This window comes from Ailuropoda melanoleuca, chromosome 16, assembly GCF_002007445.2.
Source record: "Ailuropoda melanoleuca isolate Jingjing chromosome 16, ASM200744v2, whole genome shotgun sequence".
NCBI classification, from domain to species: Eukaryota; Metazoa; Chordata; class Mammalia; order Carnivora; family Ursidae; genus Ailuropoda; species Ailuropoda melanoleuca.
Genome location: NC_048233.1, coordinates 41,660,175 through 41,686,058, shown reverse-complemented (window position 1 = coordinate 41,686,058; position 25,884 = coordinate 41,660,175). Strand labels below are relative to the sequence as shown.

Genomic DNA, 25,884 nt, shown 5'->3' with positions numbered 1-25,884 from the left:
CTGGTGACTCAGATGGAGGAAGGGAGAACCGTCCTTGAGGGCCTGCGTACCTTGAGGCCTTGGCAGGGGAAGGGGTGGTCCTCAGCTTTGAAGCTTATGCTCTGGAGACCACCTTCACCCCCACTTGGCACGTTACAGACACTCATCACCCCTTAGGGAGGGTTCTTATTATACAGATGATCCCTCCCTCTTTGTACAGGTAAGGAAATTAGAGTTTGGGGTCCCCCAGGAAAGTAGGGCAAAACTGCAAAGAAGTCAATGGGTTTTCTTCTTCCACAGGCTGGCAGGTCCCCTAGGTTCTTCGTGGGAGACAGGGGCTGGGACATGGTGATCTCCCAAGGACTCTTCTAACCCTGGAGGGCAATGAGCCAACTCTCCTTTTTCCAACCCCAGTCATGTCCAACCATAGTGTGGACATCAGGGTGGGAACGTAAGGACCAGGGAGGAGAAAGACTGCCTTTGTGGGAGGCCAGGAACGCTCTAATTTCCCCAAAGCTGGTCTAAGAGGTCCTCTGGGAAGGAGGGTACTGTCTGGGGGCGGGGGGGNGGGGGGGGGGGGGTTTCCAGGGACACAGGCACCAGCAGGCTTTAGCGGGCACCAGACATGAGGGCGACTTGGGGCCTGCAGGCAGTCGGGTCGGTCCTCTGTGGTGGAAAGATTTAGGGTACCTTTCTGCGGTTCCCTACGAGGGCCTCTAATTCAAAAGCACAAATTTTCGAGGCTGGGAAGTCAGATGAAGGAGAACCTCTTTGCTCCTTTCAGTACTTTTCTTCCCCATGGCACTTCCTTGCCCCCAATTTCCAGGGGCTGGGGGTGGGGGAGGTGCTTTCTAAGCCCAGGATGCCAAGATGGGGCCCCCCCGAGGATGGTGAGCTCCTTCCCATTCTAGGGAGGAGCGCTGACTCCGGGCAACATGGGGGCCCCATTTGTGGAGGAAATCGAGAACAGAGAAATTGAGGCGGACGGGTCCACGCTGCCTCTGCGTAAAGACGCAGAAAGCTCCTTCCTAGGTGTGGTTTTCGGGGGACTGTCCCTGCAAACCGAGGCCTGGCGCAGCGCACGCACGCTGGCGCCGGGCGCGCGGGAGTCGGTCCCGCCCCGGGAAGGGTCCCTGCGCAGGGGCGGGGTGGGCCGGGAGGCGGCCGCTGGGCAGCCATCGGCCAGCAGAGGGCGGTGTGGCGGGCGCCGCGAGCAGGCTGCTCCCAGCCCAGGGACGGACCTGAGATTTGGGCGGCCGCGGGGGTCTGCACCAACTGTGACTTGTCCCCGACGGGCAAAGACCGGGCATGATACTCTGGGACCCGCTCCTTCCCCACCCCCTCAGGTTTCCTCTGCGTCAAGCCACTGCAGAGGCACCAGCCTGGCAAGACTCAGCAGGAGCTCAAGATTCAACCATGGTTTATTGAGGACCTACTATGTGCTAAGCACAAGCTAAGGGCTCCCACAAACAGTGTCGCCAGGTAAGAGACTGTAATCTGGGCCCTGGCACACCTTCTTGCCCTCAGACAGAAGCACCAGGCGCGTTGCTCTCCCCAGGGCCTCCTTCCCTCCCTAGCCACTGGTTACTCTCTCCCAGCACAGTGGCCCCTGTCAGTCCCTCTCCTGCCTCAGACCTTCTCCCCCTCTGGGATTTTCCAGCCTCGGGGGGAGCTGTAGCCTTCAGTTTCTGGCTGTGGAGTCCCAGGAGGAGACACGTTGCCCCCCACCCAGCAGAGATAAAATCTGGCACGGGGTGTGGGGGGGGGGACTGGCTCCTGCACTGGGTGGGTTGCAGTGACCAGAAGACACGAAAGTGCCCCAGGCTCATCTGAGGACCCAGCAGGTCCCTCTCACTTTCTGTTTTCTCCGGGTTTCACTTCCTGGTTGTGCTGTGGGCCTTGCACAACATGGGGAGACAGGCCTGGGAAAGTGCCACCGTGGCTGGCAGAAGCAGCACGCAAGTGCCTGGGGAGGCTGTGCTGGGTCATCCACAGCAGGGGGGAGGAGGCTCCGGTGGAGAACTGAGGGGTCCTTCTCCAGCCTGCCCCGAGGGCTGAGATGCCGGGTCTTCCAAGCTTGGGACTGTCCTCTTCCCTAGCCTGAGCCCCCTATCCCCCATCCCTCAGGCTCCACCTCCCATCGACCGACCTCCAGCCCATCCACCCGCCCAGGGTTTGGGGTAACCTCTCCATTGCATGGACATACACCCTTGACACTGCCAAATGCTGAACTTTCCATGTGTTTCTCCACAGCCACCAGGTTCTTCCTAGACACACACTGTCTGGGACCTGGCCAAGGCTGTGGGTCTGGGCCAGGGGCCAGTGGAGAGCAGGAACCTGGGCACTGGAGGCTTGCTGGCTGGAGCCAAATTTCTTCCGAGCCTCGGAGGCCCTGCAGGAAGCCGGCCCTCAGCCCTTCTCAGTCCTGGACAGAGAAGGCAGAGCCACAGAGTGGGGTGAGTGGCTGGTTTGCCTGCCAAAGGCCCAGGGCTGTCTGAACCTGAGGATGGCTACTGGTTTGAGTTAAGACTGGAGCTTGCAGAATTTGTCTAGGAGGCCTTTCAGGCACTCCTGGCCTCAGATTAAGTTATTTTCAAGTCCCCACCTTGAGGCAAATTGCCAGGGGCTGGGGCAAAATGAGCAGAAGGGACTGATGAACTGACCTTTGACACAGGCTGAAATTTCAAAGAAAATTAGAACTGAAAAAAACCTCAAAGGACATCAGGACTGAATCTTTCAATAGGTATATGAGGAAACAAAGCAATTGCCCAGGAGCAGAACCTGGGTGTCCTGACTCCCAGCTGAGCATTTCCCCAGCTGTGCTTGGCTTTAGATTCTCCCAGTTGTTCTGAAGGTCCTGGGCCTCCCACGTCTGACCTGCTACCTCTCCACCGTCCTCTGACCCTGCCACAGCTGCAGCAGGATTCCCTGGTTTTGATGCCCTAAGAAGTGAGCTAGGATGGGACTGGGGAAGGGGCCCAGGATCAGGCCCCAGCTCTCCCAGGCAGCTGGCGCTCAACTGATGGGGTCTTGTCCAGGAGACAGAGGCCCCAGGCAAACCCACAGAGAGGAAATGATGGACCCTGGGTGTCTGGCTAATGCCAGAGGCAAGATGTGTCCTGAAGGCTAGACAGAGCCCTGCGTCACCCTGGCAGCTCTGGTGGGGCAGTGGGGTTGACCGAGGGCAGGGGGAAAAGTGCAAGCCCGGGCTCTGGGCCTGCGACTGGGATTCCCTGGCCTGGCCACCCTGGCTCTGGGGCCTCTTTTGCATCCTGTCCTGGGGGTGGTAGGGGCTGCGCCCAGGGCACGAGGGTGGGGAGAGAGCCAGGCGTCAGGGAGCCTGCTGCTTTGAGCAGGCCAGACGGCGGGGGATCGGGTTTCAGCCCAGCCGTATTTTTGGCTGGATGAGCCAACAGGCAGGCACAGCCGCCCATAGAGGGGCACCCCCCTCCCCGGCACACACACACCACCTCTACCCAGACAGGCCACCCCGCACCGTCTGCCGCCTGCCCCGCACGCGCTGCCCGCAGAGGGGAGTCAGGCTTCAGGCCTGTGGCTAGTGAGTCACTTTGGGCTTCTGGAGACCGGTGCTGAGTTTCTGCAGTGTCTTCTTGACGCGCAGTGCAGTGAGGCGGGCAGAGGGGTTGGGGTACCAGCACTCCCGCATCATCTGAGCCAGGCCTGAGAGGACCTGTGGGGCGGGGAGAGGCAGAGGAGAGGGGGCAGAGACATGGGTCAGGGAACCTGGAAAGGGGGTGGCAAGGAGGATGCCCCCGGAATGGGGAGACAGAAGCAGGACAGAAAGGATGGAAAGAGGGAGATGAGAGTGTTGAGGAGGGGAAGAGGAAAGCCGGGGTGGTAAGAGGGGGAATGGAGGCAGGGAGGAGAGGAGCGAGACAGATAGAAGAGGAAGACTGGAGTGAGAAGGGGGTGGAAGGTAGCAGGCAGGACAGAGAGACGGCTGTAACTCGGCTCTTTGGGTTCACTCAGGCCGGCCCTCTTTGGGGAGGAGTGTCTGTGGAACACCTTACATCCACTCCCCACCTTTGCCAAGCCCCAGGGACGGGGAGATGTGCGAGCCTCGGGGGGGCCCCCTGCAGCTGGACCCCAGGGCGGAAGGCAGTGTCTGCCTGCACCTCCACCAGCCCTGGCTGGGCCCAGTGGCCACTGGAGGAGTGTCCAGGGGGAACCCACCCCGGGACGCTCAGGGGCCCCAGAGTGAGCCAGTCTCAGAACTCAAGCTGCCTCCTGACAGGGAGTGCATGTGTACGCAGAGCGGCACATATGTGTGGCTTTTCACGGATACGCATGTTGTGCAGACACATACATGTGGTCTGTGTACGTATGTGTGTATACGTGTGTGTTCACTCTTTCCAGAAACATCGGTTGAGCACTTATTGTGAGCCTGCACAGCGACAGATAACAAGGATATGAGGCGGCGGAGGAGACATGCTTTTTGTCTTCACAGGGCAGCAGTCTGGCGTGTATGTGCACGCCACATATGTATCCGTGAGGATGTGTTTATGCAGAAGCACGTGCACGCCTGTATGTGTTTACGTACACACGTGTGTGTGTCTTATACGTGCCTGTGGAGTGTTTTGAGAAAACACAAAAGCAAACACAACAACAAAAGTTCATAGCAAGAAACGTAGCAGAGAGACACTGACTTTCCAGGCCAGATGGAAGGTTCTGGATATCCCAGAACAGCCCAAATCTCAGGGATCCACAGGCCAGGGATGTGGGAGGGAGTACCCAGGGAGGGACCCTGGAATCTACCCTCCGGAATCTCTCCAGGTGAGGCAGAGACCTCAGGTACGTGCTCCCGGGGCCAGAACGCCCAGCTGTCAGCCACCACCACCCCGTGCCACCCCAGCCCCTGCGGAGGCCTCACCGGGTCTGCAGCCAGCCGGTTGGGGATGGTGGGGGTCTGCTGATCTACACACACCACCTTCTTCATGTCCTCAAAGCTGGGATCATTGGGCACCACATCATAGAAGGGGGGCCTGTAGTCCTCCACGATGCCTGAGGACGGAGGGGGGATGGGACAGTCACTCGGCACCCCAAGAAGGCTCCACACCATCCCGAGGACAGCCTTGCCCACCTTCTGTCCCAGGGTCCAGAAAACCCTCTGTCTGACCCATGCTACCCCTGAGGGGGTCGCTATAACGTAATCAATATGTTTACCAATAATAAGAATGATGGCTGTTGACCTTGCACTCACTACGCGCCGGTGCTGGGCTATAAACACTTTCACGCTCTATCTTCTTCACCTTTGCGACAGCCCAATGGGTGTGACTGTCACCTCTAGTTTACAGATGAAGAAACTGGTGCTCAGACAAGTTGAGCCCAAGGTTACACCGCTAGGAAGGGCAGGGCACAGGCTTAAACTCATCTCCTCGGCTTGCCAGACCTTGTTCCAGTCTCTTCGTGGCTGCCTCCCACCCAGGGCCCGGGCACCGCTCCCAGGCCCCAACTCTCACAGATGCCCGATAAAAACGTTTACTGGCCACGTACGCTGTGCCAGGCGCTGTCCTAACTGCGCGGCACTGAATCCTCTCAGCAACCCTAGGAGAAAAGTCATGCTATTCGCTCCACGTTATGGACAATGTAACTAAGGCCGGAGGGGTGACGAAACTGGGCTAAAATCACACAGGTAGTGAGTGACTGAGCTAAGGTTTAAGCCCAGACGGTCTCACCGAAGCCCAGGCTCTTGACCTCCAAGCTCCGCTTGCGGGAGGAGAGCTGGCCTGCCGCTGGGGGACGCTGCGGCACAAGGAGCAAGGGACTTTTACCCAGGTCCCCGTAACAGCCCCCCACTGGCACAGACGGCACAGGCCTCGCTGCCCCTTCTCAGCCGCCAGCGCCGCTTCTCCTCGTCATCCCCAAGCAGGAGCCTTCTGGAAATGCTGCCTGTGGACAGCTCAGGCAGAAAAGGCCAGACCCAGAGAAGGCGCCCCAGAACACCCCCCACCCCCCCACCCCCACTTCCCAGCCCGAGGCTGGGGGCTGTGGCCACACAGCCACAACCTTGCAGAAACTACGCCAGCTGTTCTCCCCGTGGCGGGCTTCCAGGCCGGCCCCTGTGCCGCTCGAGCCCTAATCAGTGCTGCGTAGAGGCCTGAGCGTGTCTAATGGGCCTTTAATCAGTGCCGGGGCTGACACCAGATTACAGTGTTTATAATGCGCCACGAATCTGTGTGGGGCTGACAGAGCTTCCCTCCGCCCCAGGGGCCCGCAGTCAGCCTCCCCCTTCAGCCCGGGCCAGTCCAGCCTTCCCTTCCTGCCTGCAGCCTCTGTCCAAGGGGCCTTGGCTCCCTCCAGGTGCCGCCTGCCCCAACCTCGGGGAGTTCACACCTGAAGGGGCAGGAATCTGAGCCCCTCGAGAGTCTTCCAGAAGAACTGGTTACACCCTGGCCTCCACCTGTCGATGCTGAGGGTGCATGAAGCCTGGCATGGGGCTGGCTCCTAGCAGATGCTTAGGAAATGAGAGTGTCCCTGTCCCCAAGGAACAGAGCTCCAGTCATATCTTGAGGTGGTCCCTGACCTGTGAGGACTGCCAGCCATCCGTCCCCATAGACGCGCTCCACAGACACTGACAAGCCTCCCCACCTGGTCCGGACCACCACCGTGGTCCGCCCCAGGGCCGGGAGGACACCGGCCACAGGGCTGCCCCTGCACCGGCCATCAGGAATGCGGTCCCTCCACCTGCTCCCAGCCCCTCCAAAGGCGCCCACAGTCATAACGAGGCAGCGATAAGCAGCCAGGGCAGACACTGGTACACCCCGCATTTCTGTAGAAAAGAAACCACAGCTGCAGCGTCAGATTGCCTGGCTTCAGAGCCTGGTGCTGCCTGTAGCCAGCTGTAATTCTGTACCTCAGTGCCCTCACCCGTGAAATGGGGCTGACGCTGTGTCAGGCATTGGCTATTACAATAATTACCACGAATATTTCCTGAGCCCCAGAATAGCTCCAGATACTGTCCGAGGATTATCTCGACAACTAGAACTATCTTCATTCTCATTTTCAAATGAAACTGAGACTCGGAGAGGTTAAGTAACCTGCCGTGGTCAGTGGCAAAATCAGGAAGGGAACCTAGGCAGTCTGATTCCCAGCCCATGCTCTTAACCGCAAGGCACTACCCCTCCTGCCAACCCCGGGACGGTGAGCTAAGGTCATACATAGCTACAGCATGAACTTTGGCACATCCGAGAGCTCAACGCAAGTTAGCTGCTATTGATGTATCTGTTATTGTGACTTATCCAAGATTTCACAGCCAGAACCATAGAGTCACACCTTAAAAGGTCACTCAGTTGAACCCTCAGGCCATGGGCACCATCCATGGCAGGAAGCCGCCATCTCCTGCCTGTCCACCTGTCTATCCGTCTGTCCCACGCCACTTTCCCCACCCTGTGCAGGGCGGGCCCTCACCGTTGACAATGGTCCGACGGGCAATCTCCCACAGCACCAGGCCAAAGGCCCAGATGTCTGTCCACTTGTAGGACTCGAAGCAGTCGGTGCGGATCTGTTCTTCCAGCACCTCGGGGGCCATGTACCGCTTGGTGCCCACTCGCGGGTTGTTGCCGATGTCCAGGTAATCGCTACCCTGGGAGTGCATCACAGCTAGGCCTGTGGGTACCAGGCCTGTTACTCCTGCCGCTCACCCGAGTCCACAGACAGTCCCGGAGGCTGGGGCGCAGGAGGCAAGGTGGGCTTGGAGAGAGATGGTGGGACACGGAGCAGCAGGCAGACGGAGCCCTGCCTGGAGGCGGGCTGGGAGGTGGCAGCCACCCGGAGCACACTTGTCCCCGTTATGCTCTGCTTGAATAGCCCTCCTGCTAGGTGCCCAATCACCCAGAGAGATGTGAGTAAGCAAGGCAGGCGTTACTGTGCCCATTTCACAGAGCAGAACCCTGAGGCCTGGGGAGGGGAGCAATGCAGTCAAGTGAAGCCAGGGTGGGAACTCAGGCTCCTGGCGCCCTGCCCTTTCTCCCAACTCCCAGAGCCAGGGCAGTATGCTGGAAGGAGTCTGGGCTTGCAGAGCGGCAAGGCAACTCGCGGGGTTCTTGCGGAGGTGAAATGAGACAGCACACGCGCCAGGAGGTGTTCAAGTACCAATCGGTGGCATCGGTGGCGCCACACACATGAACGGGCAAAGGCAGAACCCAGTGTGGGGGGACAGCGCTCCAACCCCGCGCCCTGCGAAGGGCCCGCCCCGGCCCAGCCGCTCACCCAGGTCGGCAATGCAGCACTGCAGGTTGCTCTTGACCAGGACGTTGCGGCTTTTGAGGTCTCGGTGGGCGATGGCCGGCTTGCCCTGCGTGCCGAAGATCTCCACGTGCAGGTGAGCCAGGCCGCAGGCGGCCGACACAGCTAGCCTCAGGGCCAGCTGGGGCTCCAGCGTCTGCCTCTGCAGAAAGTCGTAGAGCGAGCCGTGCTCGTGGTAGTGCGTGATGAGCCACAGCTGCGTGCTTGAGTTGCGGGACGTCATGTCGGAGGCGATAAAGCCTGCGCACAGAGGGTCAGGTGGCTCAGCCAAGGGGCGAGGGAGAAGGGAGGCTGGACTGATCGGGGTCGGGGTCAGGGCTGGGGCTGGGGTCAGAGGACAGACAGCCAGGGTAAAGCTGGGGCTGGGGTGAAGGCTGGTCTGGCTTAGGTCAGAGAGGAAGCTGGAGTCAGAGGTCGGGGCCGAGGGGCCGACGGGCGTCCTTCAGGACTAGGTCAGCGTCCCGAGGCCTGGGGACTCCAGCCCTGAGTGCCAGGGGCTGAGAGCCCCGGGCCTGGCTTAGCATTCCCCACTTGCCTAGGATGTTGTCGTGTCTGAGCAGCACTGTATTGTAGATCTCAGTCTCCCGGAACCAGGACTGTTCATCCCTCGAAGAGAAGATTTTGACAGCCACGCTCTCACCATGCCACAAGCCACGCCACACCTCGCCATAGCGGCCCTTGCCTGATCCGATGGTGGGAGGGGTGGGAGAGGTCACGTATGGGCACTCATAGCCCCTGGGCACAGGGATCCCCAGAAAAAACCCCCATCTTGGTGCTGCACTGGCCCCAACTGCAGAACCCCTGATGTTTATGTTTTGCTTAATCCAGCCCTGCCCCCATTTGCCTTGTGACCCCCAGCACCTGCAGAAGGATCTAGCCCTGACCTACAAGCCACCCCTACCCAGCAGAATTCCCATTCGGGGCCTGGTCCTGCCCAGGACTCTGAGGCCAAGAGCTCGCTCGCTTTCTCCCTCCTGCAAGCCCACGGGAGCCCTTGGTCCCATCCCCCTGCTCACCCACAGCTCACCTACACACTCCACGAGGGCCACCTGCCGCGCCACTGTCCTTTGCACCAGGAAGGGGAGTCCTGAGCCACTGCCCGTGGTGCAGTCACTGTCCAGGAGATCCTGGGGGGTACGAACAGGACACTGAGAGGCTGCCCCCACCTGGCCCAGCCCATTTCCGCCTCCTTAAGCTGGGCCCCGCTGCTGTGTCCCCACATGGTCCTCACTCGCCCAGCCCCCCCCCCCAAATCAGGTCTCTGTCTGTGATTGTGCTTTTCTTGGCTACCTGTCCCTCGGCACCCCCTCTGATGCTGTGGCTCCTGTCTCCACCCCCTCCCTGCCCGTGTCCCGGGTGCCCCCAGGCCCATACCCCCAGCATGCTGTCCCCCTGCTCGGATGCCTTCAGGATGAGGCTGGACTCCCCCAGCTCGCTGTGCAGGCCCCGCGGCTTCTCCTGCCTCCGCCGGACATGCCACAGGCCCAGGGCGCCCAGGGCCCCCAGGACCAACAAGGCCAGCACGGGGCCCAGGATCAGAGGCAGCTGGCCATCTACCTTCGGCTGCTCCGGAGGAGTTTGGGTGGCTGGTGGAGGGGGGACACTGAGGCCCAGCTTCCACCAGGCCAGATCCCCCTACCTGGCCACTCTGCCAGTCAGATCCCAGGGTCCTGCCTCCCCCCACCCCCCTCCTGGCCCGAGCATGAGGTGGGAGCAGGGCAGGGAGGAAGGGTCCAAGAAGATGGGGACGGCTGGCCGGGCGGCCGCACCTACCCTCCAGCACCAGGGACACGTTGTGGTTGCAGAGGGGGCTGTAGCAGCAGTAGTGGTTGACGAACTCGGTGGGGCGCCCCCGGCACAGCTCCTCGTGCAGGCTCCCACAGCCCCGGTGTTCCTGGGGGTGGTGGCCCTCCTCCCGCACCAGCACGACCGTGCACCAGGCCCCCTGGCACGTAGGCCCCTTGCAGTGCGGGCTCTCACAGGTGCAGGTCACCAGCGGACCCCAAGAGGGCTTCACAGGGTCGCCTGGGACACACACTGGAGGCTCAGCCACTTTGGCTGGGCCCGACTCCTAGGCCGGGCCTCACACCCTGTCTGTCCCACCGCCCCTCCCTCTGGCCTCTCAAACATACCCCCTGAGGCCTCAGTCCTTGACTCATCCTTAGATTATCCGTCCTTCCAGAACCTTACCCTCTGACACAGTGAGAACCAGGCTACTGTCCCCTCCCTGATCCTAGGACCTTTCCTCCCGGTTCTAGGCCCAGCCCTGGCCCCCAGCCCCAACCCTGAGGGCTCTCCCAGGCCCTGCCTGCCAACGTCCCCTCTCTGCACCCCGCAGACAGAGGTTCCCACCCTGGAGGCCGGTAGAGCACCAGTTCTACCGGGTTTAGATCTGGATCAGGAAGACAGCAAAGCGGGGCTGGGGTAGCTGGGGGTTTAGTCTAACTGAGCCTGCCTCCCACCCTCCAGCCGAGCTCCTAAGTCCCCCCTCTCCCCAGCTCCTCAAATTCAGTGCCAGCAGGAGCTGAATCCAGCCAGCCCTTTCTCCATCCAGGCTGCTGTCCCCTACCTGCTTCCCTGGTACTTACCCCGGGTCAGGCCCAAGGCCATCAGAAGCATCAGAAGGCCTCTCCTGGGGGGGTCGCAGGTCATGGTCCCTGGAGAGGAGAGGGGGTACAGTAAGATCTGTGAAATGTGATCCCCTCGGCAATCCCCTCAGCGTTTTCAGCCACTGACTGCGGGTCCCTCCCACCCAGAGGAAATCACTGGGAGTTTTTGGGGGGGCAGGGAGGCCTCCTCCCTACTCCCTGTGTCTGGCTTTGGGGCGGGGCCTGCAGGGGAAGTCCTGGTTCACTTCCCCATGGAAACCATCCTGTTAGGGGTAAAGGGTGGGGGAGCCATGTTTAAGTGACAGAGAGTTTGGGGGACTCCCAGCTATTTACCCTGCTTCTGAGCTGACTGGAGGGCACAGAGGGCATGGGGCCGGGGTAGAAGGAGCATCTCTTCAGGTCCCCCCCACCCTTCTGTCCTCTGCCTCCTGCCCACCCCCTCCCTGTCCACCCCTTTCCCAGTGCCCCCACCCCCCTAGCACTGCCTGCCTCAAACATAAACAGGCTCCTGTCTTCACTTCCTGCCATTCAGGGTCCCGCCAGGCTGGGAACAGGAATCAAGATTGTTTAGATTGGGGTCTGGATAGAACAGGCAGGAGTCACGCACAGCAGAGAGCTCGGGGGTATTCTCAGAGCGGCCTGGGGTGGCTACACGGTCTGGAAGAGCCACCTGCGGCCAGGACAGCCCCACGACAGAATTCTAGGGGGACGCCTTGGGAACCACAAAGCCCAGCTCCTTATTTTAGAGAAGATGGAGATTAAACTTCAGACAGGGCAGGAGACTTGTCCAAGGTCAGACGGGATTCAGTGGCAGCTCCAGGAGTACAGCCCTGGTTTCCAGACTCCCAGGCCCCTGCTTTCACCATTCTGTCTCCCAACCCAGGGGGCAGCCTCGGTCTGAGCCCTCGGGGTTGTAACAACTGTACAGACCTTGAACAGCGCTGGCTCACCCCAGGTGGGGAGAAACCTCTCTGCACCTCACCAGGGTATAAGATGCCCTCTCTGAGCCATTCCCTGGCCCCCTTCCTTCTCTCTCCTTGCTGTCCTGGGAAGGGGTGGGGGTAGGGCCGGTGATGTGGGAGGGGAAGTGAAACATACTTGACACTGAAGGTTTGACCTTCCATGGCTGGTTAGGGTTGAACTTTTCCAGAAGTGTGGTAGGGAGTGGTAGGGAAGTAATTCTGATCTATGATAGTCCCCAACCCAGGTCCCAAACCATGTAGAGTTCCAGAAGCCACCCCCTTCATCCTTTCTCAAAGATTGAGAACAAGAAGATAAGGACTGACGCTGCAGCAAGAAGGGCTGAGGTCAGACAGCAAGAAGGACTTTCTGAATGGTGGAGAGTGTGCGGGTGTGTGCCTGGGGACTGGATCCCCAGGCAGGAGCAGCGAACACGAGGGAGGGGAGTGTCTTCCGGCCTAATACAGCGAGGCCGGGAGGGCTGGCTGTCTGGCCACATGGGCTTCAGCAGGCCTACGGCCTAAGAATGGTACCAAACGAAGCTCCATGGTGCTGAGGCTCTGAGGGCAGGATGGTTGTTGGGGGGGGGGGTGCTCCTGGGCCTCTCTGGCTGGTGGCAGCTCTGGCCTTCCTGCCTGGGCTTCCTCTGCCCCAGAGGCCCAGGGCTGGGGGAGGAAACGGAGCCTTGGGCTGTTGCAGCTGTGTCCCCAGCCTCTTGCCTGACCTCCTGCCTCTCGCCCCTCCCGGCAGGCAGTGGGGACTCTGGCAAGCACTCAGCAGTGAGACTGGTAGCTGGAGAAGGAGCCCAAGACGAGCTGAATTTGCCCCCTGGGGTAGGGGCCGGAAGCCACCCGTGGAAGCCTTCGCTTGCCCAGCAAGCAGCGAAGGAGAAAGTATGGGGGAGGAAGGGAAGGGGGGATAACAGTAACGATGAACCGGGCATCCTTTTCGGATCCTCTACCCATGTGTTCACTTCTCTGACGGTGCCCCAGAGGGGCATAAGACTCACTTGAAGCGCTTCGTTAGAAATGCACATTCCTTGGTTTCAGCCCCACCCCCACTTCCAAATTCTGACTTCAGTCCATCTGGAACCAGCAAGAAGCATGCACTTGAAAAAGGTCTCCAGGTAATTCTCATCGGTTGGCATGGGTCCCACCCCTTGAGACATGTGTCCTACACACTGCTAAATCCGGTCCGCGTGTTTTCATTTCGCTGTGCGGGGCCCTGCTGGGTGACGGGGAGCAGAGTGCAGAGGGCAGAGACTCTCACTCCCACCAGGGCACCTCCCTAACCCCCCCCCCGCCCCCGCCAACTGCAGAAGCCAGGGACTTGAAGACACTGCAGAGGGAGGGCAGGGGGAGAGCTTTGTCCTCAAGCTTCCCAGGCTCAGCCACAGTAGGGGCGCAGGGAGGGCCTGGCAGCATTTGCAGAATCCACCTCTGGTCTCATCTGGGAAATATGGTGGAGTAGAATTGTGACTCTCCCTCCAGCTTCTAACCGGGCCTGGCACGGAGTGACAGAGTGACAGACAGGAGACGTGCTGAGCCCTGACCCGCCTGAACTTGGAGGGACCCTGAACAATTCGCCTGGAGACCTGACTGTAGCAGGAACAGACTCCTGGGGACAGGTGGCATCCCTCCCCTTCTAGGCTGGAGATCTCCCGCTGCCAGAAGGATCACTGCTGTTGGCCAGACATCACAAGTGCCAAGCCAATTTCAAACGTTAACTTACCGCTGTGAAAGCCTTCATAAGAATGAACCATCTCTGAATACTACTTATGAGCTAAGGACTCAATTTTGACGGTTAATCTCATTTAATCCTGGCAACCATCCGGTGGGGAAACTGAGGCTCGGGGATGTTACATTTCTTGCCTATAATCATCGTGTGTGTCCTGACTGACTTAAATTGCTGTTAATAAATCCTCACTTGGGCATTTTCTGCCTCCAGTTCTTTGGTGTTCAGTGCGTCCCTCAAAGGAGGAGAAAGAGCTAGTGGGTTTTGTGGACAGTAACCCGATTGCACGCAGCTGTTGTCATCGCCGGGTGCCCGAGGCGGGTTTGCTTAAATGTGAAGACAGAAATCATCTGCTTGCTGTAGGCTTTGTCTTCAGTGGCGGAACCAGCGTCGGGGTGCGCTCAGAAGGTGGTTGTCAATCTGTTTCTCCTCAGCACACCCAAGGAATTGTCACAGGGCTGGAAGAGCCTTGCTCGGGGGGTCAACAGGTCTTAGCCAAACAGCAGAGGGCTAGACAGCACTACTCAGACTGGGCTGCCCCTTCCCATACACACAATACTTTCATCGGCATCACTTCCCTGGCCCTCCACGGCAGTGTGATGGAGCATCAAGCCTGGATCTTAGGGCCAGGCTTCTAGAAGGCGCAGGCAGCGCCAGGCAGCCCAGGGGTCAGGGTTCAAATCTTGCCCCTGCCTGGGTTCAAATACTGCCTCTGCCACTTAGAGCTATGAGCTGTGGGGCAAGTCACTTCAACTTTCTAAGGCTTAGGCTTCCCTACAAAAAATGAGAATAAGAGTGCTCATTTCAGGGGTACACCATAGTAAAACTAAGTGGCACGCAGTAAGTGCCTAATAAATGCCACCAAAAACCCAACAGCACCATTTACACCATCCATGGGGCTTTGGACAAGTGACTCAGGTCTCAACCTCTTTCCCTTTCAGGAGGATGGGCATAAGAAACCTGCCCTGCTATGTTGTGGCCAGGATTACATGAGAAAAACATAACTAAGTGCACATCTAAGACTACATAGTAGTCTTACCATCCAGGGAGATGGGAGGACAGACACTAGGGCAAATGGGGCCGTGAGGGATCAGAGAGGACAGACCCTGACTCAGCCAGAAGCTGCCCCTTATAGAGGGCGAGTGCTGGAGTCCACTATGCCTCTGACCTTCAAGGAGCAAAGGGGGTGGGTGGCCAGGCTAGGGATGTTCTTAACAGCACTGACCTCCAGGGCCTGCTGAAGACCTGGGCTATCAGCCTGCAGGGAGACTGGGAAACCCTCTGGCCTGGATCCCCAGAGAAGGCCATGGCATGAGGATTATCTGACCATGCAGGGTTGGAGGTGAGGTTTGTAGCCTGGAATTACAGTGGCAGATTCCTTAAGCAAGAACTGCAAAGGCTGGTCTGGGAAAGGTGGGCTTCAAAGGAGGCTCAACAGGGTGGGAAGTCGCCGCTCACTCCCAGGTTAAGGCAGCTGCCTCGAGGGACATGTGACCCCTTGTCCGGGAAGAAGAGCAGGGATCCCTTCTGCCCATTTTACAGATGAGGCTAGGGGAACAGAGAAGTTAATGACTGGCCCCAGGAGCCAGAAGTTCTCGGATTCCCAGCCCAGGTTCGGCCCAGTCTGCTCCAGTCTCTGATGGGGTCACGGGCAGACCTGCGGGGAGGGCGAGGGGCAGCTCGAGCAGTGAGGAGCTGGGACTGACCCTACGGCGACCTCTCTGAGGCGCTTTCTGGGATCTGCCCCAAGAAGGGGCCGTGCGGGGTTGGTGGGGGGATGTCAGGAGGCCCGCGGACCTGGACTCACCTCTGGGCCCGCCCTGCGGGCAGCGGGCCGGGCACCTCCCCTCCCCGGCGGCGGCCGCGGTAGCCCGGCGAGCGCTGGACGGCGGGCGCGGGTCGCGCCGGGATCGCGGCTGCGCCCCCGCCCCNCGCCCCGAGCCTCCCACATCCGCCTCCCCGAGGGGGCGGGCCTTGGACTCTGGCCGCGGGGGGTCTCTTGGGGGCCAGGCCCGGAGCCCTGGGGCCCGGAGCCAAGGCGGGAGGCAAGGTCTGAGCCCCGGCCTGAGGAAGGGATGGAGGGGGAGGCGCCCCCTCTCGCTCCGAGCCGCGGAGGGGGTCCTGGAATCCGGGACTGGAAGGGGGGCACCGAGGGAAGAACCGCGGGGAGACGGAGAGAGGAGAGGTGACTTACCTGTCCTCCCACTCTCAGCCCCTGGGCCTGGGCCTGGGAGGCTCCGAGCAGCCGAGGCAGAGTTTGGGGCTGGCAGGGTCCGAAATAGTTTAGCCCCGCCCTCTCCACCCCCTACCCCCGCCCTCGAGGAGTCCCCACTGGGTCCAAATCCTTCAGCCTCCTCCCTCTTGCCCCTTCACCCCCTCTTTGTTCACTCCCCTCTAACGCAGCCTCCCTCTGCTCTGCGCAGGGTAAACAGGCCCAGATGGGGCTGCTCTGGGTCAGTGGTGAGAACAGCCGAGAGCCCCTCCAGCCACAGCACAGCTCAGGGACAAGGACGGCACTCCCTACAAAGCTTGGCCAGAATGGAGGGAGAGGCTAGGAAGTGCCTTGGACTGCCCCTTCCAGGCAGGCCCTTCACCCCACCAAATGGAGATGGGGACTGGAACCTACGTGGGGACACTGATGGGAGAAGGCAGACAAGGCCCTGGGGAGGGGAGCAGAATGGCTTCTTCCCCAGAGAGAGAGACTCACTCTTCCTTCTGATTCCTTTGCAGAGGCTCAGAACACTGACGTCACGGTCTTGCTTTGCTCCAACCACCGTGAGCACCCTGCAGGCAGGACTTCATTTCTAGCCTCCTGGTTATCCACAAAGACCCTGAAGTCTGGGAATCCAGACTAGTTGCGTAACCTTAGACAAGTGACACTTCGCCATGCCTCACTCCCCCATCTGCTAAATGGGCATAATCAACAGAGCCAGCCTCACGAGGGTCATCATGAGAACGAAGGCGATGATGCTTATCTCAGCGCAGAGTGAAAATGCTGGCTGGCCGTGCCTGCCACAGGGTAGGCCCTCCGTGAACGTGTGAAATTAATAAGTAAAACACCTGGGGAGGCGGTAGGCTCGGAGCCAAGCGGACAGAGCAGGTACTGGGAGCAGAAGCAGACCTCTAAGGTGCCTTCCTCTAAGAAGATTGTGTAAAATGGGCCAGGGACCCCCACCCTTTGCTGGGAATTGAGGCTGGGGGAGACATCAGCTAAGGGCTCAGCCAGCCAGCAATTGCCGACTGACCTCACTTCCTCTGCTGAAACCCTCCCCAGCCCCCACCCCACAGCTGCTTCACAACTTGTGAGCATTGTGAATTCCAGAACCAAGGCACACCCAAATTTCAGTGTCAGGACAGAGCTCCGTCCTGCAGCCAATAGGAAGTACTATGGGATTACGGTATCTGCTCTTTCAGATTATAGCGGCCACTTCGGAGTGTGGCCTCCTGTCCATCTTTCATACCCACTCTCCCCCCCAACCCCGGCCTTGCTCTGGCTTCTGATAAACTTCTCCCAATCCCAGCCCATGGATCTCTGTCCTGGGAGGTGGAAATGGGGGCTTCCCCGAGGGAGGCATTCAGTCTGAGACACACAGCGAGCACTGAAACAGTGACATGGGCTAGGGCTGAGTCGCTGGTGAGAGTCGGTGGGGACGGGGGACTTTATCTGGGAAGGGGTCATGAAACAGATGAAAGTAGGGTGGGGGGGGCACCTGGGTGGCTCAGTCGTTAACCGTTAAGCGTCTGCCTTCAGCTCAGGGCGTGATCCCAGAGTCCTGGGATCGAGCCCCACATCGGGCTGCTCCGCTGGGAGCCTGCTTCTTCCTCTCCCACTCCCCCTGCCTGTGTTCCCTCTCTTGCTCTCTGTCTCTCTCTGTCAAATAAATAAATAAAATCAGAAAGAAAGAAAGAAGAAAGAAAGAAAGAAAGAAAGGAAGGAAGAAAGATCAGGTTTGGAGGAGGAAGACAGGGCCCAATGGGGAACTGGGGAACGGGGATGTCAGTCTGTCCTGGAGACACCCCACCCTGCCAGCCCTCTGGACCCTGACTGGGGCTCTCTCAGGCTTCTTGTGACCCCCATGAGTTCTACAGCACACAGAGAACCTGGGGAAGGCATCAGAGGGGCACAGAGTCAGAGAAAGCCCTGGAGACTCAGCCCAATGAGGAAAGGGAAAAGGAATTACAGACTGTATCCAAGTGTACAAAATTAATTACTCAGAAGGACCAGCTGTTCCCCATATTCAGTGAGGACAGAACAAGAGGAAGCAGGCTGAAAGGGCTACGATTTGAATGCAGATATTCAGGATTTCCCAGCGGCGTATGAAGCAGAGACCTGGAGACCCTAGGGAGGGTACGTGGGATGAACTTCCAGGAGATTCTTACCTGTGGAAGGCAGGTGACATGGAGTCCCGCCTGAAGGCGGGAGACTGGACAACTTGTGCTTTTGGAACCAGCTGTGAGTATCGGGTTCGAGCACTGCTCTTGACACCACGGTGTGGCCAACTTCGCGGGTGTTCGACCCGCGCAGACACACAGGACCCCACACTTGGCTTAACGCTCTGCCATTGCCATCTTGAAATTCTTAATAATGTGTGAACGAAGGGCCCGGCATTTTCATTTTGCACTGGGCCCCACAAATTATGTAGCTGGTTCTGCACCAGGATGAGTAGGAAGAAAATGCAAGGATGGGGGAATTAGCAGAGGGTGAGCTGGGCTTTGCTTCATTTAAATTGCAGAGTGGGGGATTGCGGATTAGCCAACCTAGAGATTTTTCAAATGCAAGAGACACAGAAAGAGTAGAACAGGGTTCTCCTACCTGAGGGGAAGAAGTATGGGTCTCCTTCAGGAGAGAAGTGGGGGCAGGTACCTGTGAATTCCCTTCGTCCATCTATTCAACACAGAGGGCACAGTGAGCTCTGTGGGCTGGATGCAGCCTGAGTTTTGCCCAGAGAGGGAGGGAGACGTGACCTCTCTAGGTCTCCTTCAGCTCTGAGCTCTGAGCAGAAGCACCATCGGTCGTGTCCTGAAGAACGCAGTAAACCAGGGGTCGTGGGGCCTGGGTTTCAGGCCTGGATCACCTCTCTGGGCCTCAGTTTCCTCCTCTGGACACTGAGGGGTTTAAACCAGGTACTTCCAAAGGTCCTGCCCAGCCTTGTTTGGCTCTAAGATTCAGAAAATGGTCTGGTCCCTCGCCCGGTCCATCACAGCTCAGGTAAAAAGGCAATGCGGCTGGTGCTAAGGTTTGGGGAGGGTGCGGCAGCCAGAGCCCGCCCAGCACCTCCGGAAGAGGCTGGCAGACGGGGGGGGCCAGATCGCCAGACGTGGAGCCACCGAGTCACCTTCCTCTTCCTCTCCAGCTCCTCCAGGATGTCCCCTAGCTGGGTTCATCCGCTCCTTGCCTACCCCCGAACCATCAGGATGACTCATCTCAGGATGGAACCTCTGAAGGAAGGGATGGCATGTCAGGGCAGCAGTCTGAGATTAGGCGGAGCCCACACAAGGCCTCCGGCGGAGTTGGCAAGCAGCCGGGGCTCTGCGGACAAAGCCGCTCCAGCACCACCCCCTCCCGGGCAGGCCTGCGACTTCTGCAATGCCCCTCCCCACAGGCCCCCTCGAGGCCCTGACTCCTCCACTAAACTGCCCCCCACCCCGCTGTGAAAGGGTCCAGACTTGGACTTGGAGTCTCTCCACGTGAGCCTTCATCTCCGCACCTGTGTGAGGCGCTGACCATTCCTTCCCTAGCACATTCTCCGCCTAAAGGCAACCGATCTGGGAGAGTCCCCCACCAGCTGTAAAACCCACACAGATGTCTGTCTGTGCGCGAGAGGGAGGCCGAGCCGTGCAGTGGGAGAAAGAGCACGAACGGCGAGTCAGACGATCAGAGGCTCCGTTTCCTTACCTGTTCAAGGATGAGTACCCCTTGCTACCTCGTCTGCTGTTAGGGACCTACCTGAGGGCTTGTTATCCAGTTGAAGGTAGAGCCACTGCGGAGGACTTCGAAGGATGGGGCGACCATTCCAGAAACACATTCAAAGAAATCCCAAATAAGCATGGGGTGAAATAAAGAAATGGGATATTCTTTTTTTTTTTTAAGATTTTATTTATTGGGGCACCTGGGTGACACAGTCATTAAGCATCTGCCTTCGGCTCAGGGCGTGATCCCAGCGTTCTGGGATAAATAAATAAAATTTTATTTATTTGACAGAGAGAGAGACAGCCAGCGAGAGAGGGAACACAGGCAGGGGGAGTGGGAGAGTAAGAAGCAGGCTCCCAGCAGGGGAGCCTGATGTGGGGCTCGATCCCAGAACGCTGGGATCATGCCCTGAGCCGAAGGCAGACGTTTAACGACTGCGCCACCCAGGCGCCCCAAGAAATGGGATATTCTGCAGAGAAACTTGATAATGAGAAGCACCTGTGCGCAGCCCCACACCCTCTTGCTTCAGCCACAAACCCCTTCCCAGGGTCTCAGTTCTTCCTTTCTCTGTCGTTTACTTTGCTGACTCTTAACAGTACGTTCACACTGCTGTCTCACCATCTTTTTCCAGCTTTGTTGACGTCCAATTGGCAGACAAAACTGTAAGATATTTGAAGTGTGTATCATAATGATTTCATACACGGAGATGGGGTGAAAGGATTCTTCCCATCAAGATAACACACTCATTACCCCCATATTTATCTGTTGGTTGTCATTGTTGAGAAGTTTTTTGGGGACTAGAATTTAAGTGCTATGCTCTAAGTTAATTTCAGTTATACAATACAGTGTTATCAACTGTAGTCACCATGGTTTACATTAGATCCCCAGACCTTATTCACCTTCTAGCTGAAAGTTTGTATCTTTTCACCAACCTCTCCCAATTTCCCCCACCCCTCAGCCCTGGCAACCACTTTTCTACTCTCTGTTTCTTTTCTTTTCTTTTCTTTTTTTTAAGATTTTGTTTATTTATTTGACAGAGACACAGACAGTGAGAGAGGGAACACAAGCGGGGGGGGGGGGGGGGGGGGGGGANGGAGAGGAAGAAGTAGGCTTCCCGCTGAGAGGGGAGCCCAATGTGGGGCTTGATCCCAGGTCCCTGATATCAGGCCCTGAGCCACCCAGGTGCCCCCTACTTTCTGTTTCTATGAGTTTGCCTTGGTTTTGAATTTCACATCTAAGGGACACTGTGCAATATTTGTCTTTCTGCTGCCGCTACATTGAAAAGCTTCAGGCATTTTTTTTTTAAGATTTTATTTTTTAAGTAATCTCTACACCCAACATGGGGCTCGAACTCACAATTCTGAGTCACCCACTCTACCAACTGAGCCAGCCAGGTGTCCTCTGCCATTATTTTAAAGCTTCAGAATTTAGGCCATTTATTTGTTTTTGTTTTGTTAATCGAAAGATCATTGGAGATGCCTTGAAGGTCTGGCTGAGAATTTAGGACAGCGCTGGAGTTCCTAGAGTCATCAACACTTTCACTCGCTCTAAAGAAAAGCAGATTTGTGGGTTGAAGGTGGGTAGAGTTGCCCAGCAAGGGGATGGGGGCCTGGTTGGCTTTTGGGTGGTGCCGAGGAGACCCTTGCTGCCTGAGGAGAGAGTCTGAGAGGTTAAGGGGACTATCCCCAATGGGAAGGGCTTGGTATTTGGACAAGGAGGGGGTCCCCTGGATTTGAGAGCTGGTCATGGCTCCAGCTGGGAGAGATTGTTCGAAAGAGGGTCTGAGTGGCTGGGTGAGGCCACAGGCCAGCGGGATTTCCTTCAGCTCCAGCCACTCGGGTGGGTGGGACCGGATTGCTGGAACTGGACACAGGAATCTGCCTTTGTTTCCAGCTGGAGGGGAAATGCCATAAATCCTGCCCCTTTCCCACCCCTCTGGCATCCGTGCCCAGGCTCCATCCTTGCAGCGCCAGACAGCCTGGTATGGAGGGCCTTCTGCAAGCTCTTGATTCCAGGGCCCCTCATCCTCCGGCCTCTGCCCCAAATTCCCCCACAGCAGATCATAGGCACGGATGTAGGAAATAGAGGTGGGGAGGTATCCAAGGCTGGTCTGGAGTAAATAACCACAAAGCAGGATTTGGGTTTTGACCTGCTGCCCTCTCTCCTTTCCCTCTGAGGGACCATGGCTTTTCAGTGAGGTCTAAGGGTGAACTCGAGGGTAAGCCTTGGCCCTCCTCCCCCAACCAACCCCCGCTGCAAACAGCTGGACAGACCACAGCTTGGAGCACAGTCCCTTGGGCACACTTGGAGCTGGACAGCTGGGGAATGCGGAGTGCTGGGGCGCAGAGGGGCTGGGGGGTGGGATGGGACCCCAGGGATAGGGAACTCTGTCTTTATTTTTCCCTTGGTCGGTGGGTCCGTGTGTTTGTGTCCCTGTGTGACGGGGGGTTTATGTGTGCTTGTATGTGTGGGCCGGTGGGCCTGTGTGTACTTCTGTGCCTGGGAACCTGCAGGGCCCTGTGGCACCCGGGCTGGCGGTGTTTTGGCACGTGACATTGCCCGTGTGACAGATCTAGGCTACAGAGTCCCCCTGACTCCAAGCCTTACCCTCAAGTCCTCCCTCCAGACGGGGTGCCTTCCTCAACCGTGAAGAGCCAGGGTCCCTCTGAGGAAAAGGAGAGAAGGGAACAGCTCTGATTCTCGGCAGGAGCCCTGGCCAGGTGGGTTTGTCAGCGAGGCCAGCGGAAATCTGATGGGAGAAATGTCCTCAGAGGCCAGGGAGAGGAATGGGTGGGGGATGGGGAAAAGCGTGGGGAGGGAAGCGGCCCCGGGGGTTGGTGTGGTGGAAGATGTGTGGATGTTTCCAACCATTTGGAAAGTATGACTGTGGGAGGGGAGGGAATCCTGTCCAGGTGCCCCAGTTTGGAAGAAAGGGGACATAAGACACTGAGTCCCCACCTGTCCCTCTGTCCTCCCTGCATACATGTACTCCCTTGTCTTCTCTTGGCTCAGCAGGACTTTTACGAGCATGCCCCGGGATGACCGGGAACACCACAGCTCCTGGGCCAGGACAGCCCCTTTGAGGAGGAAGGCGATGATAAAGGGCCCTCTAAGCATCCCAGACCTTGGTGGAGCCTGAACTCAGTTCTCGTCTACACACATTTATTAAACCTGTACGGGTTGGGCGCAGAGCCAGGGACTAGGGAGACAGACCCAGGTTCTGCCCATGCAGGAGGGAGGGGAGGCTGTCCCAGGAGTCCTCACAAGCCCGGCTGACATCCCAGTGTGTCTGGAAAGCCAACTTTTCAGCCCCTTCTGTAGGAGCCCCCGTCGGGCTGGGCGACGGTGGACACGCACATGTGGGAAGCAGGTTGGCCTGCCATCAGTGCTGTGGGGATGGGCAGCGGGCCGGGGGCATGCTGGGCTGGGGGACACACAGCTTGCGGGAGCTGCTCTGAGAAGGCTGTCTGGTATAAACTCGTGTTTCCACTTCGGGGCCCACCAGAGTAGAATCCAGGAATCACGGGGGATGCCATGGGGTTCCCAGGATGTGTCCACAGGCGTCCTTCACAGAGCCACTGCCTGGGCCACACCCCTCGCAGATCAGCCCAGTAACGAAAGCTGTTGTTGACGGGGTGCGGACCGTTGGCCGGGCCCCACTCAGTGCCCCGGGACAACCCCGGGAAGTAGAGATTATATACTATCATCACGGGGTGTTACGAATGAGGACATGGAGGCTGGCAGCGGTCCCTGATCACAGAGATGGTGAGAGGCAGGGCCAGGATGCAAACCCAGGTGTTGGCCTGAGCAGGCCGCTTTCGTTTTGGCGTGATCTGCACAGCCGGGGACCTGGTCCTGAGTTCCCTGGCCTTTGCTGACAGGAACTCTATGTGGAAGCTCTAGGCGCTGGCTGCCGTGGGAAGAAGCTGGGATGTTGGTGGAGAAGTTGACTTTGGGTGGCACAGGCAGAGCAGCCCACGTCTGCTTCTTTCCTCTCTGGAAGCCTGAAAGGCTGTCAGAAGCTGTTAGAGGATTCGAGACAAAAGGCTTGGCCTGGGAGGAGCACTTGCGGGACTGCAGGCCTGGGACTCGAGCTGTCCCAGGATGGCCAGAGACGGACAGTGGGTCTCCAAGGTGGAGAGGCTGCCTCTGCCGGAGGATGACTGCCTGCTCGCTGAACCCCCCTAGCCCAGAGCCAGCCCACGCTCACCAGGAGGGAGAGAGAGCCACGGAGGGCTAGTTCTCTGGTCCTGAAGATGCCATAGGACAACTGCACCCTAGGACAACTCAGGCCGGTTAGACGTGGCAAGGAGGGGCTCAGAGAGCCCAGGCACCCGGGCTGTGGGCAGAGGCCATGCGCTGCCGTGGAAAGGACACAGGCTTCAGGGTCCACAGACTTGAACTCTGAGTGTTACTTAGCCCCTACCAGCTGGTGACCTTGGGCAAGTCACTTAATCACAGTCTGTTCCCTCGACTATAAAGCAGGAAGGTTGTGAGGTTTCACTAGGGGAATGGTGATGCTAAGGCCAGGACAGTGCAAAGCACTCCACCAGCGCGCTGCATTCTCCCAGCGGCCCCGTGCTGACACGTTACGGTTACCAACTGCATGCATGAGAGCCTGGAGGCTCAGAGAGGCTCAGTGACTTGCCCAAGGTCACCAGCCAGCTCCCAGGTGGAAGCGCACCCACCACACTGTTCGGAGCCGCAGATGTAGTTTCTTTCCCTGTGTTCGATGGGAGGAAAGGACTCGAGCTCCATTCTGGAGGCCCGGAAACAGCTCAATCAAACTCAGTTCTCCAGGGCCCTTCCTTGCACCTCAAATCTTGGTAGCACTTCACGGTTTATAGGCATTCTTAACCCATATTATCTAATGGATCTTTCCCAAAACCCTGTCCTCCTCCATTAATGGAGGTGAGAGGAATCTAAGTGCCTTATTCGCACAGATAGGAAACGGTAACTCAGCCTTGAATCCATTCCAGTCCACCATAGCTGCCTTCAGAAGCCTCCAGCAAAGGCGTGCCTGGGTGGCTCCGTCCGCTGAGCGGCTGACTCATCGTTGCAGCTCAGGGCCTGATCTAAGGGCCCTGGGATCGAGCCCCGTGCTGCAAGGGGGCTCCGCGCTCAGCAGGAGTCTGCTTCTTTCTCTCTCCCACTCCTGACTCATGCTCACTTGCTCTATCTCAAAAGAATAAATAAATCTTTAAAAAAGAAAAAAAAAGGAAACCTCTGGGAGAAATCACACCCTATCTAACCCAAACAGTCGTTGTCACCTCAGTGTGTCTGCATGCTTTCCCCCTATTCAAAGAACAGGTTTATTTTTTAATTTTGCAAAATGTAGTAATGGATGACTAAAAAGTCAAAACGTTCTGGGCAGAATCATTCCGAGTTATTTATGCGGATACTCCACCCCCGAGAAGATGGGATGTAACTCCCCGCTCCTTCAGTGTGGGCTTCGTGTAATGACTTCCTTCCAAAGAGCACGATATAGAAGGGGTGAAGAAGGAGTAACATCCCAGGGAGAAACCTGACAAACATTACTTCAGCCAGGTGACCGAGGTTCCCTCGACGGTGATGTTCGTAGCACGGACCCTTCACGGGGTGTGATGAGCATGGCGCATCACCTCTGTGGTCTTCCTCCCGAAAGCCCATGACCCCGGTCTCATCATGAGGAGAACATCAGACAAATCCCAATTGAGGGATATTCTGCAAAATTCCTAATCAGTACTCCTCAAAATTGTCCAGGTCATCAGAAACAAGGAAAATCTGAGAAGTCGTTACAGTCAAGGGGAACGTACAAAGGTATGACAACTAAATGTAATGTGGTATCGTGGATGGAATTCTGGACAGAAAAGGGACATTAGGGAAAACCTAAGGAAATCTGAATAAAGTTTAGACTTTAGTAATAATAATGTATTAATATTGGTTCACTCATTGTAACAAATGTACTATACTCATGTTAACAATAGAGGTCACTGAGTATGGGGTGTATGGGAACTCTGCACCATCTCCACAACTCTTCTGTAAATCTAAAACTGTTCCAAAAAATAAAGCTGATTTTTTATAAAGTCAAAAGTTTCAGAAAACTATTCAGTGAGAAGTTTCCCTTCTGCCCTTGGTCAGTTGCTCAGTCATCTTCCCGAGCAAACGGCCGTGTTTCTTTCCAGGGAGGTTTCAGTGTAGAGCCTGGCCTCCACAACTAGATGGCTGCCTCTCAATCTTGATCTTTTTTTTTTTTTTTAAAGATTTTATTTATTTATTTGACAGAGAGAGACAGCCAGCGAGAGAGAGAACAAAAGCAGGGGGAGTGGGAGAGGAAGAAGCAGGCTCTTAGTGGAGGAGCCTGATGTGGGGCTCAAACCCATAACGCTGGGATCACGCCCTGAGCTGAAGGCAGATGCTTAACCGCTGTGCCACCCAGGCGCCCCT

At 57.6% G+C, this 25,884-nt stretch overlaps 2 protein-coding genes and 1 long non-coding RNA gene across 4 annotated transcripts in view; 1 reads left to right on the top strand and 2 right to left on the bottom strand.

The window, feature by feature from the left end:
- Positions 1-1,382: 1,382 nt before the first annotated feature.
- Positions 1,383-15,451, bottom strand: ACVRL1 (activin A receptor like type 1). The gene is made up of 10 exons (XM_002921579.4): positions 15,355-15,451; positions 10,833-10,901; positions 10,018-10,269; positions 9,619-9,830; positions 9,272-9,371; positions 8,780-8,926; positions 8,209-8,484; positions 7,408-7,605; positions 4,871-5,001; positions 1,383-3,670 (listed from the first exon to the last, which is right to left on the bottom strand). Exons 2-10 carry the CDS (start codon positions 10,894-10,896, stop codon positions 3,536-3,538), a joined length of 1,515 nt encoding a protein of 504 aa, XP_002921625.1. The 5' UTR covers positions 10,897-10,901; positions 15,355-15,451; the 3' UTR covers positions 1,383-3,535.
- Positions 11,990-13,430, top strand: LOC117796670. 2 transcript variants are annotated; one of them, XR_004621254.1, is made up of 3 exons: positions 11,990-12,160; positions 12,568-12,939; positions 13,304-13,430. It is a non-coding gene; the product is annotated as an uncharacterized LOC117796670 (long non-coding RNA). The 2 variants fall into 2 exon arrangements; XR_004621253.1 differs by having other exon boundaries at positions 12,564-12,939.
- Positions 15,452-22,649: 7,198 nt separating the features above from the next.
- The window catches only part of ANKRD33 (ankyrin repeat domain 33), a 7,690-nt gene continuing 4,455 nt past the window's right edge, over positions 22,650-25,884 (bottom strand). The window contains exon 5 of the transcript XR_004621465.1: positions 22,650-23,470. The gene's annotated coding sequence lies outside the window, so the exon portion shown is untranslated. The remainder of the gene's footprint in view (positions 23,471-25,884) is intronic.